Source organism: Sinohyriopsis cumingii, chromosome 4 (genome assembly GCF_028554795.1).
Source record: "Sinohyriopsis cumingii isolate HCF-2022 chromosome 4, ASM2855479v2, whole genome shotgun sequence".
NCBI classification, from domain to species: domain Eukaryota; kingdom Metazoa; phylum Mollusca; class Bivalvia; order Unionida; family Unionidae; genus Sinohyriopsis; species Sinohyriopsis cumingii.
Window position 1 is genome coordinate 52,260,425 of NC_142964.1, and position 22,413 is coordinate 52,282,837.

The 22,413-nt window shown below is 35.1% G+C and overlaps 1 protein-coding gene across 1 annotated transcript in view; it reads right to left on the reverse strand.

The window, feature by feature from the left end:
• LOC149801160 (intermembrane lipid transfer protein VPS13A-like) overlaps positions 1 to 22,413 on the reverse strand; it is a 354,720-nt gene that overhangs the window by 201,470 nt on the left and 130,837 nt on the right. The window contains exons 32-38 of the mRNA XM_089956772.1: positions 22,047 to 22,184; positions 21,316 to 21,390; positions 20,005 to 20,225; positions 18,985 to 19,217; positions 16,959 to 17,134; positions 3,308 to 3,462; positions 1,475 to 1,581 (exon numbers count right to left, since the gene is read on the reverse strand). Of these exons, the coding sequence (XP_089812898.1) occupies positions 1,475 to 1,581; positions 3,308 to 3,462; positions 16,959 to 17,134; positions 18,985 to 19,217; positions 20,005 to 20,225; positions 21,316 to 21,390; positions 22,047 to 22,184 (1,105 nt within the window). The remainder of the gene's footprint in view (positions 1 to 1,474; positions 1,582 to 3,307; positions 3,463 to 16,958; positions 17,135 to 18,984; positions 19,218 to 20,004; positions 20,226 to 21,315; positions 21,391 to 22,046; positions 22,185 to 22,413) is intronic.

The window sequence follows — 22,413 nt, forward strand, 5'->3', positions numbered from 1 at the left end:
AGACTGGTTCTGTATTAGATATGAATTAGAACAAAGAATCAGCAATCAAAGATTAAAATTTGAAAACCAGTCTGCTCTCTCCTAACTAAGCCATGCAGCTGCTATAAATACCAACTGAGGTCAAAAGTTTGAAAGTAAAACCAGCATGTTTCTTTGAAAGAGGGCAGTTGCTATAAATAGAACATAATACTGTTAGGAAAGTGCATGCAAGGTTACAGACAAGCATACTCTTCTTTCATAGTTATGTAGCAGCAGTCTTTTCTAGAATACAGTCTGAAAGATTAATGGGATGTTAATAAAAATAAGAAAACAAATTCTTAATTTTCTTGGAAGGGGACATACCGAAAATGCATAATCCACATACAATTACATGTAAGACATAATTTAGTGAAAAAAAGCATAATGATCATGCCAAAAGCATAATGTCTGGTATGTATGTTCTTGATGATATATTTTCAGTAACATGCAAATACTCATAAACACTGTGTCTACAGAGACATCTTTGCTTCTTCTGACCAGCATATTTTCAGCCACTGTCACAACCATCAGAATTCAAAATGAAAGAGATTTACTTCATGCTGCACTCAGTCAACATGTTGTAACAAAAGGACATTATAACAAGTCTTTGGAATAAATATTAATTAGGAATTTGGCTGGGGAATTTAAACTCAAACATATTAACTGAGGAAATTATTACTGATGCTAACAGGAAAAGTCTAGGACTTGATGGTGAATCATCATCATCATCATCAATGTTATCATCATTATCATCAATTTATCCAATTTAATTTTTCACATCAGATGCTTGGAATCTCTATCTTTTAATTGTTAAAATCCTCTCTTGTAAATGTAATCAAATGTTTAATAATTGTATTATCAAAGATAATTACCTTTAGTGTTACCATCCCCAATAATGTATTATAAAAGATAATTACATTTAGTGTTACTATCCCCAATAATGCATTATAAAAGATAATTACCTTTAGTGTTGCCATCCCCAATAATGTATTATAAAAGATAATTACCTTTAGTGTTACTATCCCCAATAATGCATTATAAAAGATAATTACCTTTAGTGTTGCCATCCCCAATAATGTATTATAAAAGATAATTACCTTTAGTGTTACTATCCCCAATAATGTATTATAAAAGATAATTACCTTTAGTGTTGCCATCCCCAATAATGCATTATAAAAAAAAATTACCTTTAGTGTTACCATCCCCAATAATGTATTATAAAAGATAATTACATTTAGTGTTACTATCCCCAATAATGCATTATAAAAGATAATTACCTTTAGTGTTGCCATCCCCAATAATGTATTATAAAAGATAATTACCTTTAGTGTTACTATCCCCAATAATGCATTATAAAAAAAATTACCTTTAGTGTTGCCATCCCCAATAATGTATTATAAAAGATAATTAGCTTTAATGTTACTATCCCCAATAATGCATTATAAAAGATAATTACCTTTAGTGTTGCCATCCCCAATAAGCTTGTAGATAAGAGAGATTAATGGCCTGCTGGAATCAATATTCTCTAGGGACTTGATGTTTCCCTCATCATAGTATAGGATTCTGTAACAAAAAGACAAATACACCACATAGTGAAGATATAATAAATTGGATACAGGTTGAATACAACCCACACGGGAGTATTGTGGATGAGTGTTTATGTGCCAGCATGAGGTAAATAGTATTATTATACTTCTCTGATAATTGACCTTTTGACTCTGAAATCAATATGTCTTCCTTGGCCTTTAACCTATGACCCCCAAAATCAAATGTTGCCTTTCTTGTCTCAACTGCTAGCCATCCACAGTGTCTGATCAAAGTTTGAGACACTGAACATTTTAGTCCAGTCTCCTATTTGTTCCTTTATTGAACATTAATTCAATTGTTCCTTTATTCATTAATTCATTCTTATACTTACTATTTCACAATGATGTTCTTTCATTCATTTGTTTGTATATTTCTTTAACCAAAGAATGACTGGTGAAATCACAAATTTAATTAATCAGATCATTAAAATTGTTCAGAAATTTGTTTATTGTCATTAAAACATTAATGCACACAGTGATATTTAAACTGATGCTTACCTGAAGAAATTATGTTATGAAATTATTTAACCACTGTTTTTTTTTTTCAAATAAAAAAAGAATTCAGCATAAATATCTCAACACAGTCAGCATTGATTATCCTGACCAACCTGTAATGTCACTGAAAAACAACATTTGTCTCAAAAATTTCTCTTTCTCAAAATGAAAATTCATTTTCATGCTAAAGACGATTTCTCACAAAGAAATTTCTAGGAGGTTGTCAAGAACTTTTAAAATATCACAAAAAATCTTGACAAGTTAATTAATTTCCTTTTAAGGGACTGATATAACATTCCTAATTTTCTATGAAGATAAGTAGACTTTTGGTGCAATTTATTGTTACTTTACTGACGAAGTGTTTCCTCAAACTTTTTTAGCAAATATGTTCCACATCATAAATATTAGTGACAAAATGAAAATGGCCGCTTTTCGTCACAAGGAGTCTTATTATGAAGACAAATCATTTACCGAAGTTCAGTGAAACTATATAGCAAAATCATAAAGATCATTTCTTAAAAAAAGTGATTAAGTATCCATTTCATCATATACCTGTAGACTAAATATATCATTTCTCTTCTACCGCATACACTGTTGTGCCTATCTCTTATTTGTTGATCGGAAAAATGCAATTGGAACTACACACTGGACAGTGCTGATTATAGAAATTATAACAGATGACAATAGAATATTACTCTTTGGAACTAATGACGTAAGCACAGGAATCAAATGAAAACTCCAAATTGAGCCATGACAAAAGTTCTGTGTAGAAAACATGTTCAAGTGACTCTAAAGTTACAGGAATCACACCTAGTCATAAAGAAACAAAATATTTACAGTCCAAAGACACCTTGTCATAAAGAAACAAAATATTTACGGTCCAAAGACACCTTGTCATAAAGAAACAAAATAGTTATGGTCCAAAGACACCTTGTCATAAAAAACAAAATATTTACAGTCCAAAGACACCTTGTCATAAAGAAACAAAATATTTATGGTCCAAAGACACCTTGTCATAAAGAAACAAAATATTTATGGTCCAAAGACACCTTGTCATAAAGAAACAAAATATTTATGGTCCAAAGACACCTTGTCATAAAGAAACAAAATATTTACAGTCCAAAGGCTCAGATAATTAATGTTGTATGTTAATTGAACCTGACCTTTACAATAGGTTCTAGGTCTATTAAAACAATAAATAAAATTACTTTTTCACTGCCAGTTTACTGTCCTCTCTGACGTCAGTGACTGTAAGTGTTTCCAAGGAAACACTAACCTTGACCTCTCCATCACTTGCTGAACTGATTGACCCACTGACCTTCCCCAGATTCAACTGAGCAAATCCACCCATTTCTTTCTCCTCCTGTAAAAAAAAGTAAATTTAACTGGTCTTTGTGCTTGAATTGCTTCCTCACAGCAGCCATAGGAAATAACTTGATGATGATTGTGATATTATATTAGGTGATTTACATTAACTTTGTAAAAAAAAGACAACAGAGATGTAGAACTCTGAACAATTTAAACCAAGTGAGGTTTCATCAGTGTAAAGCTCCATAAAAAATTTGCTTGAAATATGAAACATATTTAGGTGAGTTATTGTACTAAAACAGAATTTCTGTGGCCATAATCACACTAAACGATAATGGCCATAATCACACTAAACAATGATGGCCATAATCACACTAAACGATAATGGCCATAATCACACTAAACAATGATGGCCATAATCACACTAAACAATGATGGCCATAATCACATTAAACAATGATGGCCACACTAAACAATGATGGCCATAATCACAGTAAACAATGATGGCCACTCTAAACAATGATGACCATAATTACACTAAACAATGATGGCCATAATCACACTAAACAATGATGGCCACTCTAAACAATGATGACCATAATTACACTAAACAATGATGGCCATAATCATGCTAAACATTGATGGCCATAATCACACTAAACAATGATGGCCATAATCACACTAAACAATGATGGCCATAATCACACTAAACAATGATGGCCATAATCACACTAAACGATGATGACCATAATTACACTAAACAATGATGGCCATAATCATGCTAAACAATGATGGCCACAATCACACTAAACAATGATGGCCACAATCACACTAAACAATGATGGCCATAATCACACTAAACAATGATGGCCACAATCACACTAAACAATGATGGCCATAATCACACTAAACAATGATGGCCATAATCACACTAAAAGATAATGGCCATAATCACACTAAACAATGATGGCCATAATCACACTAAACAATGATGGCCATAATCACACTAAACAATGATGGCCACACTAAACAATGATGGCCATAATCACAGTAAACAATGATGGCCACTCTAAACAATGATGACCATAATTACACTAAACAATGATGGCCATAATCACACTAAACAATGATGGCCACTCTAAACAATGATGACCATAATTACACTAAACAATGATGGCCATAATCACACTAAACAATAATGGTCAAAACCACACTAAACAATGATGGCCATAATCACAGTAAACAATGATGGCCACTCTAAACAATGATGACCATAATTACACTAAACAATGATGGCCATAATCACACTAAACAATGATGGCCACTCTAAACAATGATGACAATAATTACACTAAACAATGATGGCCATAATCGCACTAAACAATAATGGGCATAACCACACTAAACAATGATCACCATAATCACACTAAATAATGATGGCCATAATCACACTAAACTATGATCACCATAATCACACTAAACAATGATGGCCATAATCACAGCAAACAATGATGGTCATAATCACACTAAACAATGATGGCCATAATCACACTAAACGATAATGGCCATAATCACACTCAACAATGATGGCCATAATCACACTAAACAATGATGGCCACACTAAACAATGATGGCCATAATCACAGTAAACAATGATGGCCACTCTAAACAATGATGACCATAATTACACTAAACAATGATGGCCATAATCACACTAAACAATGATGGCCACACTAAACAATGATGGCCATAATCACACTAAACAATGATGGCCATAATCACACTAAACAATGATGGCCACACTAAACAATGATGGCCACACTAAACAATGATGGCCATAATCACAGTAAACAATGATGGCCACTCTAAACAATGATGACCATAATTACACTAAACAATGATGGCCATAATCACAGTAAACAATGATGGCCACTCTAAACAATGATGACCATAATTACACTAAACAATGATGGCCATAATCACACTAAACAATGATGGCCACTCTAAACAATGATGACCATAATTACACTAAACAATGATGGCCATAATCATGCTAAACAATGATGGCCATAATCACACTAAACAATAACGGCCACAACCACACTAAACAATGATGGCCATAATCACACTAAACAATGCTGGCCATAATCACACTAAACAATGCTGGCCATAATCACACTAAACAATGATGGCCACACTAAACAATGATGGCCATAATCACACTAAACAATGATGGCCATAATCACACTAAACAATGCTGGCCATAATCACACTAAACAATGATGGCCACACTAAACAATGATGGCCATAATCACACTAAACAATGATGGCCATAATCACACTAAACAATGATGGCCATAATCACACTAAACAATGATGGCCACACTAAACAATGATGGCCATAATCACACTAAACAATGCTGGCCATAATCACACTAAACAATGATGGCCACACTAAACAATGATGGCCATAATCACACTAAACAATGATGGCCATAATCACACTAAACAATGATGGCCACAACCACACTAAACAATGATGGCCACACTAAACAATGATGGCCATAATCACACTAAACAATGATGGCCATAACCACACTAAACAATGATGGCCACAACCACACTAAACAATGATGGCCATAATCACACTAAACAATGATGGCCACACTAAACAATGATGGCCATAATCACACTAAACAATGATGGCCACACTAAACAATGATGGCCATAATCACACTAAACAATGATGGCCACACTAAACAATGATGGCCATAATCACACTAAACAATGATGGCCACACTAAACAATGATGGCCACACTAAACAATGATGGCCATAATCACACTAAACAATGATGGCCACAACCACACTAAACAATGATGGCCACAACCACACTAAACAATGATGGCCACAACCACACTAAACAATGATGGCCACTCTAAACAATGATGGCCATAATCACACTAAACAATGATGGCCATAATCACACTAAACAATGATGGCCACACTAAACAATGATGGCCATAATCACACTAAACAATGATGGCCACAATCACACTAAACAATGCTGGCCATAACCACACTAAACAATAATGGCCATAACCACACTTAATAATGATGGCCATAACCACACTAAACAATAATGGCCACACTAAACAATGATGGCCACACTAAACAATGATGGCCATAATCACACTAAACAATGATGGCCATAACCACACTAAACAATGATGGGCATAATTACACTAAACAATGATGGCCATAATCACACTAAACAAAGATGGCCACACTAAACAATGATGGCCATAATCACACTAAACAATGCTGGCCATAATCACACTAAACAATGCTGGCCATAATCACACTAAACAATGATGGCCACACTAAACAATGATGGCCATAATCACACTAAACAATGATGGCCATAATCACACTAAACAATGCTGGCCATAATCACACTAAACAATAATGGCCATAACCACACTTAATAATGATGGCCATAATCACACTAAACAATGATGGCCATAATCACACTAAACAATGATGGCCATAACCACACTAAACAATGATGGGCATAATCACACTAAACAATGATGGCCATAATCACACTAAACAAAGATGGCCACACTAAACAATGATGGCCATAACCACACTAAACAATGATGGCCGTAATCACACTTAGCAATGATAGCCATGACCACACCAAACAATAATGGCCATAACCACACTAAACAATGATGGCCATAATTACACTAAACAATGATGGCCATAATCACACTAAACAAAGATGGCCACACTAAACAATGATGGCCATAACTGCACTAAACAATAATGGCCATAACCACACTAAACAATAATGGACATAACCACACTAAACAATAATGGACATAACCACACTAAACAACGATGGCCATAACCACACTAAACAATAATGGCCATAATCACACTAAATGATAATGGCCATAATCACACTAAACAATGATGGCCATAGCCACACTAAACAATAATGGCCATAATCACACTAAACAATGATGGCCATAACCACACTAAACAAAGATGGCCACACTAAACAATGATGGCCATAACCACACTAAACAATAATGGCCATAACCACACTAAACAATGATGGCCATAACCACACTAAACAATAATGGACATAACCACACTAAACAATGATGGCCATAACCACACTAAACAATAATGGCCATAATCACACTAAACGATAATGGCCATAATCACACCAAACAATGATGGCCATAACCACACTAAACAATAATGGCCATAATCACACTAAACAATGATGGCCATAACCACACTAAACAATAATGGACATAACCACACTAAACAATGATGGCCATAACCACACTAAACAATGATGGCCATAACCACACTAAACAATGATGGCCGTAATCACACTTAGCAATGATAGCCATAACCACACCAAACAATAATGGCCATAACCACACTAAACAATGATAGCCATAATTACACTAAACAATGATGGCCATAATCACACTAAACAAAGATGGCCACACTAAACAATGATGGCCATAACCACACTAAACAATAATGGCCATAACCACACTAAACAATGATGGCCATAACCACACTAAACAATGATGGGCATAATTACACTAAACAATGATGGCCATAATCACACTAAACAATAATGGCCATAACAACACTAAACAATAATGGCCATAACCACACTAAACAATGATGGCCATAATTACACTAAACAAAGATGGCCACACTTAATAATGATGGCCATAACCACACTAAACAATAATGGCCATAATCACACTAAACAATAATGGCCATAACCACACTAAACAATGATGGGCATAATCACACTAAACAATGATGGCCATAATCACACTAAACAATAATGGCCATAACCACACTAAACAATAATGGCCATAATTACACTAAACAATGATGGCCATAACCACACTAAACAATGATGGCCATAATCACACTAAACAATAATGGCCATAATCACACTAAACAATGATGGCCATAATCACAGCAAACAATGATCACCATAATCACACTAAACAATGATGGCCACACTAAACAATGATGGGCATAACCACACTAAACAATGATGGCCATAACCACACTAAACAATGATGGCCATAATCACAGCAAACAATGATCACCATAATCGCACTAAACAATGATGGCCACACTAAACAATGATGGCCATAACCACACTAAACAATGATGGCCATAACCACACTAAACAATAATGGTCATAACCACACTAAACAATAATGGCCATAACCACAATAAACAATGATGGCCACACTAAACAATGATGGGCATAACCACACTAAACAATGATGGCCATAATCACACTAAACAATGATGGCCATAATCACAGCAAACAATGATCACCATAATCACTCTAAACAATGATGGCCACACTAAACAATAATGGCCATAACCACACTAAACAATAATGGCCATAATCACACTAAACAATGATGGCCATAACCACACTAAACAATGATGGCCATAATCACACTAAACAATGATGGCCATAATCACAGCAAACAATGATCACCATAACCACACTAAACAATGATGGCCACACTAAACAATAATGGCCATAACCACACTAAACAATGATGGCCATAACCACACTAAACAATAATGGCCATAATCACACTAAACAATGATGGCCATAACCACACTAAACAATGATGGCCATAATCACACTAAACAATGATGGCCATAATCACAGCAAACAATGATCACCATAATCACACTAAACAATGCTGGCCACACTAAACAATGATGGGCATAACCACACTAAACAATGATGGCCATAATCACAGCAAACAATGATGGGCATAACCACACTAAACAATAATGGCCATAACCACACTAAACAATGATGGCCATAACCACACTAAACAATGATGGCCATAATCACAGCAAACAATGATCACCATAATCACACTAAACAATGATGGGCATAACCACACTAAACAATGATGGCCATAACCACACTAAACAATGATGGCCATAACCACACTAAACAATAATGGCCATAACCACACTAAACAATGATGGCCATAATCACACTACACAATGATGGCCATAATCACAGCAAACAATGATCACCATAATCACACTAAACAATGATGGCCACACTAAACAATGATGGGCATAACCACAATAAACAATGATGGCCATAACCACACTAAACAATAATGGCCATAATCACACTAAACAATGATGGCCATAACCACACTAAACAATGATGGCCATAATCACACTAAACAATGATGGCCATAATCACAGCAAACAATGATCACCATAACCACACTAAACAATGATGGCCACACTAAAGAAAAATGGCCATAACCACACTAAACAATGATGGCCATAACCACACTAAACAATAATGGCCATAATCACACTAAACAATGATGGCCATAACCACACTAAACAATGATGGCCATAATCACACTAAACAATGATGGCCATAATCACAGCAAACAATGATCACCATAATCACACTAAACAATGATGGCCACACTAAACAATGATGGGCATAACCACACTAAACAATGATGGCCATAATCACAGCAAACAATGATCACCATAATCACACTAAACAATGATGGGCATAACCACACTAAACAATAATGGCCATAACCACACTAAACAATGATGGCCATAACCACACTAAACAATAATGGCCATAACCACACTAAACAATGATGGCCATAATCACACTAAACAATGATGGCCATAATCACAGCAAACAATGATGGCCATAATCACAGCAAACAATGATCACCATAACCACACTAAACAATAATGGCCATAACCACACTAAACAATGATGGCCATAACCACACTAAACAATGATGGCCATAATCACAGCAAACAATGATCACCATAATCACACTAAACAATGATGGGCATAACCACACTAAACAATGATGGCCATAACCACACTAAACAATAATGGCCATAACCACACTAAACAATGATGGCCATAATCACACTAAACAATGATGGCCATAATCACAGCAAACAATGATCACCATAATCACACTAAACAATGATGGGCATAACCACACTAAACAATGATGGCCATAACCACACTAAACAATGATGGCCACAACCACACTAAACAATAAAGGCCATAACCACACTAAACAATGATGGCCATAATCACACTAAACAATGATGGCCATAATCACAGCAAACAATGATCACCATAATCACACTAAACAATGATGGGCATAACCACACTAAACAATGATGGCCATAACCACACTAAACAATAATGGCCATAACCACACTAAACAATGATGGCCATAACCACACTAAACAATAATGGACATAATCACACTAAACAATGATGGCCATAACCACACTAAACAATAATGGCCATAATCACACTAAACAATGATGGCCATAACCACACTAAACAATGATGGCCGTAATCACACTTAGCAATGATAGCCATAACCACACCATACAATAATGGCCATAATCACACTAACCAATAATGATGGCCATAATCACACTAAACAATGATTATGGCCACAATCACACTAACCAATGCTGGCCATATTCACAATAAACAATGATGACCATAATCACACTAAACAATAATGATGGCCATAACCACACTAAAGAATGATGGCCACAACCAAACTAAACAATGATGGCCATAATCACACTAAACAATGATGGCCACACTAAACAATGATGGCCATAACCACACTAAACAATAATGGCCATAAACACAGAAAACAATGATGACCATAACCACACTAAACAATGATGGCCATAATCACACTAAACAATGATGACCTTAATCACACTAAACAATGATGGCCATAACCACACTAAACAATAATGGCCACAATCACACTAACCAATGCTGGCCATATTCACAGTAAACAATAATGGCCATAATCAAACTAACCAATGATGGCCATAATCACACTAAACAATGATGGCCATAGCCACACAAAACAATGATGGCCACACTAAACAATGATGGCCTTAATCACAGTAAACATTGATGGCCGTAATCACACTAACCAATGATGGCCATAATCACAGTAAACCATGATGGCCATAACCACACTAAACAATGATGGCCACACTAAACAATGATGGCCATAACCACACTAAACAATGACAGCCATAATCACACTAAACATTAATGGCCTTAATCATACTTAACAATGATGGCCATAAACATGCCTAACAACAACGGCCATAATCACACTAAACAATGATGGCCACACTAAACAAAGATGGAAATAACCACACTAAACAATGATGGAAACACTTAACAATGATGGCCATAACCACACTAATCAATGATGGTCATACTAAACAATGATGGTCATAATTACGCTAAACAATGATGGCCATAACAACACTCATTGTATCCCCTAGGGGTGTAAAATTGAGGGTTCAAAAAAAAAACCTTGGTGTCAGAACTGGGGGGTCAAATAAAAAATGTGGGGGTCAAAAATATACTGACAAATTTTCATATGACTCATACTTTTTCAGCTTGAAATAGGATATTGCAATTTGCACAACATACTCTCTCTCTCTCTCTCTAAACATACAAATAAACCAGCATGCACAATTAACAAACAAATCCATTGTCCATTCACAGAATAATTTTATTAGCTCATTTTTCTTTTAAAGTCGTTCTTTTAACAGTCTTCTTTTAATCAATATGAAGCAATATTAAAGCCCAACACATTACATACAAGCCAATACAAAAAGCCAAATAAATCTTTTTAACCAAAAGGCAGTTAATTTACTGCCTTTCATAAAATGTGTACTATCATTGGTTTCATTGTACTTCGTCCTAGAACACATTTATCCAAATATCAAGGAGGATAATGATTCATCTTCTTTCTAATAAGTTACACTTGAACTTTAAGATCTTTCTTTTATTGCAGCAAAGTTAAAAACCAACAAAATCTGCAATGACCCGCTGACTTTGTAATCCAAATAATGCATTTGTCTCTGCAAGTTTAATGATTTCTTTGTTGTGAAAGAATGTATTGGGTTATAATGTGTTCTCCAGATATCTTGTGGCGAATGTGGGAAGATTTTTAAAAATTCTAAATCCCTGTCACAAAAGGATTATTCACTTTTGCAGTCATACCGGTAATCCTAATGTAGGTGCTGTATTCCAGTCAAGGGAATTATTTTCTCCATTTTTTATTAAAGTTAGATCCACAGTTACTCTTTTGTGTTCTGCTTCTTTCACTTTCTTCGCTAATGATTTTTATTGCACAACGTTTTAATCTGGAGATCACTTTCTCATGCAACAAGCATTGAGGTTAAACATCTAGATGACAGCTTGCGGAGCTCGATGGAAATCACGTGAGAGCTCGCGAGATATGGGGAAGCTACTCCATCATAACATTGCCTATGCTAGTCTGATTCATTGTTTCATATGTTCCCTGCGGTATACTCTGCTATACAAATAGAGAAGCACATGGCAGGGAGCAAACAAAGCGGGGAACCAGTCAATGCCTATGATCGAAGCATATACGATGCCATCCATCGTCCAATGCACTGGGTATTAAATAAATCCTGATCACATTATGAAAATCCTTTGCGTCAAAAAAACGCACGGCAACAAAAAGTGTGCATCAATTTTCTCCAGCGTGCGTCCCTGATGCACAAATGTGCGTAAAGGGAAACACTGCCACACTAAACAATGATGGCCATAATTACACTAAACAATGATGGTCATAATCACACTAAACAATGATGGCCATAATCACACTAAACAATGATGGTCATAATCACACTAAACAATGATGGTCATAATCACACTAAACAATGATGGCCATAATCACACTAAACAATGATGGTCATAATCACACTAAACAACGATGGCTATAATCACACTAACCAATGATGACCGGAACCACACTAAACAATGATGGCCACACTAAACAATGATGGTCATAATCACACTAAACGACGATGGCTATAATCACACTAACCAATGGTGACCGGAACCACACTAAACAATGATGGCCACACTAAACAATGATGGCCATAATCTCACTAAACAAAGATGGCCATAATCACACTAAAGAGTCATGGCCACACTAAACAATGATGGTCATAACCACAATAAACAATGACTGCCATAACCACACTAAACAATGATGGCCACACTAAACAATGAAGGCCATAACAGCACTAAACAATGATGGCCAAACTAAACGACGATGGCCATAATCACACTAAACAATGATGACCATAATTACACTAAACAATGATGGCCATAATCACACTAAACAATGATGGTCATAATCACACTAAACAACAATGGCTATAATCACACTGACCAATGATGACCAGAACCACACTAAACAATGATGGTCACACTAAACAATGATGGCCATAATCTCACTAAACAAAGATGGCCATAATCACACTAAACAATCATGGCCACACTAAACAATGATGACCATAATCACACTAAACAATGATGGCCATAATCACACTAAACAATGATGGTCATAATCACACTAAACAACAATGGCTATAATCACACTGACCAATGATGACCATAACCACACTAAACAATGATGACCATAACTACACTAAACAATGATGGCCATAATAACACTTAACAATGATGGCCATAACCACACTAAACAATGATGGCCACACTTAACAATGATGGCCATAATCACATTAAACAATGATGGCCATAATCACAATAAACAATGATGGCCATTATCACACTAAACAATGATGGTCATAATCACACTAAACAACAATGGCTATAATCACACTGACCAATGATGACCAGAACCACACTAAACAATGATGGCCACACTAAACACTGATGGCCATAACCACACTAAACATTGATGGCCATAATCACACTAACCAATGATGGCCATAATCACACTAAACATTGATGGCCATAACCACACTTAACAATGATGGCCATAATCACACTAAACATTGATGGCCATAACCACACTTAACAATGATGGCCATAATCACACTAAACAATGATGGCCATAATCACACTAAACAATGATGACCATAAACACACTTAACATTAATGGCCATAATCACACTTAACAATGACCAAAATAAACACTGATGGCCATAATCACACTAAAGAATGATGGACATAACCACACTAAACAATGATGGCCATAACCACACTAAACAATCATGGCCACACTAAACAATGATGACCATAATAACACTTAACAATGATGGCCATAATCACACTAAACAGTAATGGACATAACCACACTAAACAATGATGGCCATAATCACACTAAACATTAATGGCCATAATCACACTTAACAATGATGACCATAAACACACTTAACAATGATGGCCATAATCACACTAAACAATGATGACCATAAACACACTTAACAATGATGGCCATAATCACACTTAACAATGATGGCCATAATCACACTTAACAATGACCAAAATAAACACTGATGGCCATAATCACACTAAAGAATGATGGCCATAATCACACTAAACAATGATGGCCATAATCACACTAAACAATGATGGCCACACTAAACAATGATGGCCACACTAATCAATGATGGCCATAATCACACTTAACAATGATGGCCATAATGACACTAAACAATGATAGCGATAATCACACTTAACAATGATAGACATAATCACACTTAACAATGATGGCCATAATCACACTTAACAATGATGGCCATAATCACACTTAACAATGATGGCCATAATTACACTAAACAATGATGGCCATAATCACACTTAACAATGATGGCCATAATCACACTTAACAATGCTGGCCATAACCACACTAAACAATGATGGCCATAATCACACTAAACAATGATGGCCATAATCACACTAAACAATGCTGGCCATAATCACACTAAACAATGATGGCCATAATCAGACTAAACAATGATGACCATAATCACACTAAACAATGCTGGCCATAATCACACTAAACAATGCTGGCCATAATCACACTAAACAATGATGGCCATAATCACACTAAACAATGCTGGCCATAACAACACTAAACAATGCTGGCCATAATCACACTAAACAATGATGGCCATAATCACACTAAACAATGCTGGCCATAACAACACTAAACAATGATGGCCATAATCACACTAAAGAATGATGGCCATAATCACACTAAACAAAGATGGTCACACTAAACAATGATGGCCATAACCACACTAAACAATGATGGCCATAACCACACTAAACAAAGATGGCCAAACTAAATAATGATGGCTATAGTCACACTAAATAATGATGGCTATAGTCACACTAAACAATAATGGCCATAATCACACTAAACAATAATGGCCATAATCACACTTAACAATGATGGCCATAATCACACTTAAAAATGATGGCCATAATCACACTTAACAATGATGGCCATAATCACACTTAACAATGATGGCCATAATCACACTTAACAATGATGGCCACACTTAACAATGATGGCCATAATCACACTTAACAATGATGGCCACACTTAACAATGATGGCCATAATCACACTTAACAATGATGGCCACACTTAACAATGATGGCCATAATCACACTAAACAATGATGGCCATAATAACACTTAACAATGATGGCCACACTTAACAATGATGGCCATAATCACACTTAACAATGATGGCCACACTTAACAATGATGGCCATAATCACACTAAACAATGATGGCCATAATCACACTAAACAATGATGGCCATAATCACACTTAACAATGAACCCAGCCATAGTAACATAAATATTAATCTGAATACCACTTTGGTTTAAATGCAATCCATTCAAATTAATAAATAAATCAACTGAGTTACTGTATGGAAACAAACATTGGTGGGTCTGAAAATCAGGGGTTTAAACTCCATTGAACAATGATATTGTGTGCTGACAATTGAGCTCATCCAAGGTCAAGGTCATCAATATCAAGCTGACAACGCTAAAATGCAATAATAACTAGGGAAAAGTCATTGTGTGGAAACAGAACAACATGCAGCTCTGAAAAATGTTCTACAACTGCAAATGACAGATTGTGCTCTCCAACAAATTTTCATAAAAGTACTTCAGATGTTGTGACATTGTCTGTTAATGATTGCTGCTGTACTTCACAAAGTCAAGCTCTATCAACCAGGAGTTCTGAAATTTAGTTTTGCTGAGCTCTGCTTGCTTTACAAATGGTTCATCCACACATGAATCAAAGATGTATTTCAACATTTTACCTCTGAAAATGAATCACATGTGAGTGGGTCTGACAACTGGGGTAATTATCGTGTTGAAATCAAAGTGGACAGACAGAACGATGGAAAGATGAAAGGAATCACAGGCTCAATTTTACATCCCCAGTTTGCACACAAAACAGGGAACAATTTAAAAATATTTCATGTTGTTTTATCACACTTAAATTGAGACCAAATTATTTTGCACTTTGGGAAAGTAGAAACATTTGAGTAATGTCAGAACTCTATGACTACTAAACTAACCTGACTCTCCTCGTACAAATCGAGCTGCATTCCTTCGAACGAGAACAATACCATCGCAGCTGACTTCTTATTTGCTGAGTGTGGGGCTGAATTGGTCATGTCCTCCATGACAACAGTACCATTCCCAGATTCTACACTTGGCTGAGGATGTAACATGTGGTGTTGTACAGGTAGCTCTGTGAAAAGGAAACAGAAATTGTTAGTTGGTTGGTTGAATTTTAAAGATTCTTTTAATACTTTATTGTCTATATTATGCTTGCGAAATGGTTGCTAGGTGCTGGTTGCTAGGTGCCCTTCTGCCAAAACTGCATGGAGACAGCTGACCCAGGCTGACCTGAGATGATAAAAATATGCACCCCTAGGATTATGAATCCAGTCTCTATCAACTATTCTCTGGCAGTTCCCAGGACCTACACTGGTCAAAGCTAGATTCAAATTCACATGGACAAAGAGACGTGTTAATGATTTGTAAAGGCAAGAGCCTTAGACCACTCAGCCACTCAAGGCCCAGGAACACATGAATACAGAAAAATGAAATTACATGAATAATACATAATAATAGGTTAATTATTTGATACTTGACAGAAATCATAAAAACAGCCAAGTACTGACTTAAACACCAAATAAAATAGTATAGACCACAGTGTAGACAATTAAGATATTACTGAAATACTTATGATGAAGTTTGACAAAAAATGATGTGGAATATACTCATATGTGATGAAGATTGAGTGAGAAATAGAAAAATAACTGTAGCATACTTCCAAGAAGTCAGGAATACTATGGCAAGTCAAATTGGTATTTATTTTAAAAAACTAGATATTTCATAAAGTGTACAAGATATCTCATGAGTTTGTGAGTTATCTCTTAAATTCTATAAGATATCTTATAAAAGTTAATAATTATAATTATATAATTATATAAGATATTGTGGGTTATATAAGATATCCTATATACTTCATCAGATGAAAGGATATCTTATAAACCTTATAAACTTGGAAATATATCTTATACACAAATTTCATGTATAAGATAATCTATAAAATAAATTATACAAGTTACATGATATCTTATAAGGTTAGAGATATTTTAAACACTTTTTTATTAAACTCTGTTGATATCTTATATATTGAATAAGTTAAGTTACTTAATATAAGCTATATAAAATACTTCTATTATAAAGTTTGTCTTACAATTTTTTATTATGTCTAAAGTATAGCTTACAAAGTTTATGAGATACACAATTTCTGAGATCTGTGAATTAAATGTTTCATTTGATCTCTTGTTTTAAAAATTTAAGTAAATTAAGATGCCAATCTATATAAGATTTTTTAAAATTATAAAATTTATAAGATATCTTAATATACAGCTAAAAAATTACTCATAAAATTTATCAGCTGCCTTATAAATTGTCAAAGTTAAAATAAATAATATATCTCACACAAAGAGTAAATTTAAATATTTCATAAAGATGTTATAAGGCATCTCATAAACTTTATAAAATAGCTTATAAATTATTAAAACATTGGATAATGTTAAAGATACCTTAATAAAAATGGAATATGATATTTCATATAAGTATATATCTTATGTAGTTTATTAGATATGTGGGGTTTTGGATATTAGTAAATTGGATTGCCATAGAAAAATCAGAAGAACCAATGTATTGCTTGAATGGTAGAACTGAATTTGGTCTTTATTAGGCCTTGAAAAAGAGCATATATCCAGCACAAATGGAAGAAGACACTGACCATTCCCTCCATCCAAGGAAAGTCCTCTAGTTGACTATCAACTTTGTAAACCGAGAACCTTCACTTAAGTTGCTACAACTTAGCAAAAGACATAGCAACTGTCTTTTCCAGCATGTGAGGCTGGATTTGTGAGGTAGTGGATATACTCCTCATAATATGATTTGATAACATATTTAAAAAGGAATTCTTGTCCTTAAAAAGAAATGAGAACTATTTCAGTCATATCCCACCTCCCACCAGTGCCCCTCAAATTAAATGGCTGGTGCATCATATACCTGGCTCTGGTTGTGGCGCTCCTTCTGTCCAATTTTCATTTAAAATACCCATCATCAGTTGTATGTCACTCTTTCTGAGATTTCCATACACCATGTCCAATTTGGTTGAGATATCTGTCTGAACGCAGGACACCTGTGGATCCATCGTCAGACGTATATCTGTCTTGAAGCTGATTGGTTCAACAATCCTGCTGATGACATGGAAGTCATCATCTTCTTTACTCAATTTCACTCTAGTATTAGAATAAAAAAAATTTTTAATGAAAGGGATACAGTTTTGGCTAATCAAAACTTGAAGCAGTCTTCAATCAAAAATCAACCCAAAAAGTTAAAACTGCCTAATTTATATTATTTGAAAAAATGGGTAAAAACCCCAACAATCTAAAAGTAAAGTTAACTAAATTCATGGGATTTTTCATTGAGAAAACAAATAAGAATTAAATCATTCAGACAATATTGATCTGTGTCAGATTAAAAAACAAGTATAAATTTAAAAAAAATTAAAATTAAAACAGTCTCTGGAACATATTGGTATTTAATGTAACCATACTACTGAATATGTGTCAAGAATATTTGACTGACCACAATTTGACTGACCTGGCATGTATCATTTATAATAGCTTTGAATATAATGATTTGGACCAATTTTTGAAGAAAATGGTATTGTCAGTCAACTGTGAAACTACAACCCCAACCCCCACAAGAATTAAGACAAAGCTGACCTTGTGGTATGGAAACCTTTTGCTACAGAGAAATTTTGACCTTGTGGTATGGATACCTTTTGCTACAAAGAAATTTTGACCTTGTGGTATGGCTACCTTTTGCTACAGAGAAATTTTGTCCTTGTGGTATGGCTACCTTTTGCTACAGAAAAATTTTGATCAATATTAGCATGATATATTCTAAATCAAAGAATATGTCTGAACCACAGTAAAAGCCAATTCTGTAAAACATTGCTTAGCCAATTAGGGTTCTGAATAATTACGGTATTTGATATGGCATACCGGCCAATGTAACTACCTTCTCATTTGTGCTGCCACAAGATCTACATAGATGTGGTTCCATTCTTGTTTGCCCCCAGTGTTCACTTCAGTGATGTCAAACACATTATGAATGTGGAGGTCACCGAGGTCAATCAGAATTAGGTCATGGGAGCAGGATTTATGAGGGACAAGTATGGTAGGGGACCGCATGTCCACCATGATACCAAATCTGGCAGTACTTACTTGGATACCATCTACCTGAAAAAGGGTAATGACAGGATTAATGATAGTTACCATACTGTATTTGTATTAGTGAAATGCATGACTAATTGTAACAGCATAAACACAAATGAACACTCTGGTTGCCAAGTGGTTAGAGCATCCAACCTGGATGTGGGAGGTCGAGGGTTCAAACCCTGGCCAAGTCATACCAAAGACCTATAAAAATGGTACTAGCTGCTGCCTTGCTTAACACTCAGCATTAAAAGTTTAGTGTTAGGACTAGTCGCCCTGGTGTCTGGATAATGTGATTGGGTGGTACATGAAGCTACATGTCTGCAGCAAGATGCCCAAGTGCTAGACATCACTATAAACTGTCACACTGCAGACATTGTAACAATATTATCAAAAAATTGTTAAAGCTACATTAAAAATAAAACACACACACACACACATAAACACACATATAGGTTCTCTCACAATGCATAACAAATCATGATAATGCATCTCATCAGAAACTTGCTCCATCTCCCCAAAATAGCATGGATTTAACATTTTAATCAAAACTGGTGTCACCTTTTCTTCAAAAGCAAAAGTATGCACAGGAGAGTGTGGTATAGTTTGAAATTTATAGGGCATAAAGAAATTTAATTTAATTTTGAGCTCTGCTATCATTGTACCATGTAATTAATTTTTGTAGACTTAAAGTGGGGATTCAGAATGGGCCAGACACTGACTATAAACTAAGCACTAGTGATACTTATCCAACTGCAAACTTTATAGACCCTGATGTTCTACTGCATAATGCTCAGAAAGGTCTGTTACTATGCTATTCGATAGACATAATCATTATAACAAACAAAGACTATGATCTTCCGGCACATTAGTCAACTGTAGGTGAAGATCATGGTTGGACTCTGCTTTTATGCAAGCATACAAGGTATGTCAACTGCTCTGAACCCTTTTCTTTTGAAATTATTTAGACTTGATACTAATTTCCATTAGGATCTAAATCAATTATGTTTATCTTGAATATTAGTAATGCTCTACTTTTTCCACTCTAACTGTGCTATAGTTTAGATTTACCAATACACAACCCTCATGTAAATTATGTCTTTAGTTATTTTACCTTCTTGGACACTGTTTCCATAGCAACAGTTGCTGTATCCATAAAATCCATGCTGATGAAAGGTTCTACAAATTTCTATAAAAAGAAAAGAAAACACAATTATTAAATCAAAATAACAACAAAACGACATGACTGTACAGAAAGGTAACGTCTGATTATCCTTATGTATAAAAGAACTGTTACTGAAGATAACATATTTACCATTATTACCAAGAATTAAAACAAGCAATCACTGTTATATAGAAAATGAATTACATGCGACCTAAGCTATTCTTCAGGAGAAAATATGTTGTTGTTATTGTTGGGTTTAACGCCATTTTTCAGCACAAGATAGGCTATATAAGGCGGCCAGTATAATTGGTGGAGGAAGAACCCTGGAAAACCCCGGGAAGAACCACCAACCCACGAGAAGCTAATGGCAGGCTTTCTCACATACCAACGTTAGCCGAGCCTGAGACTCAAACTCACGCAGACAGAGCTGAGATGGCAGTGATCCTTAATGGTGAGCGCTTTACTCAGGGCCCTGAGAAAATATGTAAAGTGGTTGCATAACATTCATTTTTATGAGGAACAACAATGGCTGATTAAAAACATATCGTCTCATAATTTATACATTATTACCAAGACGACTGACAGAACAGCTTTTAATGCAAGAATGTCCATAAAAGATGGTTTTAAAATTATCATTATAATTTAGGTAATTTCCAATATTAAAACAACTGGTTATCTACCCTGAGCTCCCAATAGAACTTGCTAATGGCCACCAACTGCAAATGGCCAACCTTAACATTGACCCTGAAGTCAAGGGGCAACTCTTCTAGTCGGTTATCTCTGGGAGCTTGTTCTTCCTTCTCTAAATACTGGATAAACTGAAATAAAATTAGATTTTATAATCAAAGTGAAAAGTTGTCTTAAAGCATCAAATGATTTTCTGTAAGACAAATGAAAAGAAGCCGACAGTAAACAAAATTCGGATTGATTTTTTATGCTAAAACTCATAATTTATAAAGACATTAAGTCTTAAAATGAAACGGATTTAGGGAGTACAACCTTTTGTTTAATGCGTATACAAACTGCCTTCCAGACTCATAAAATCAT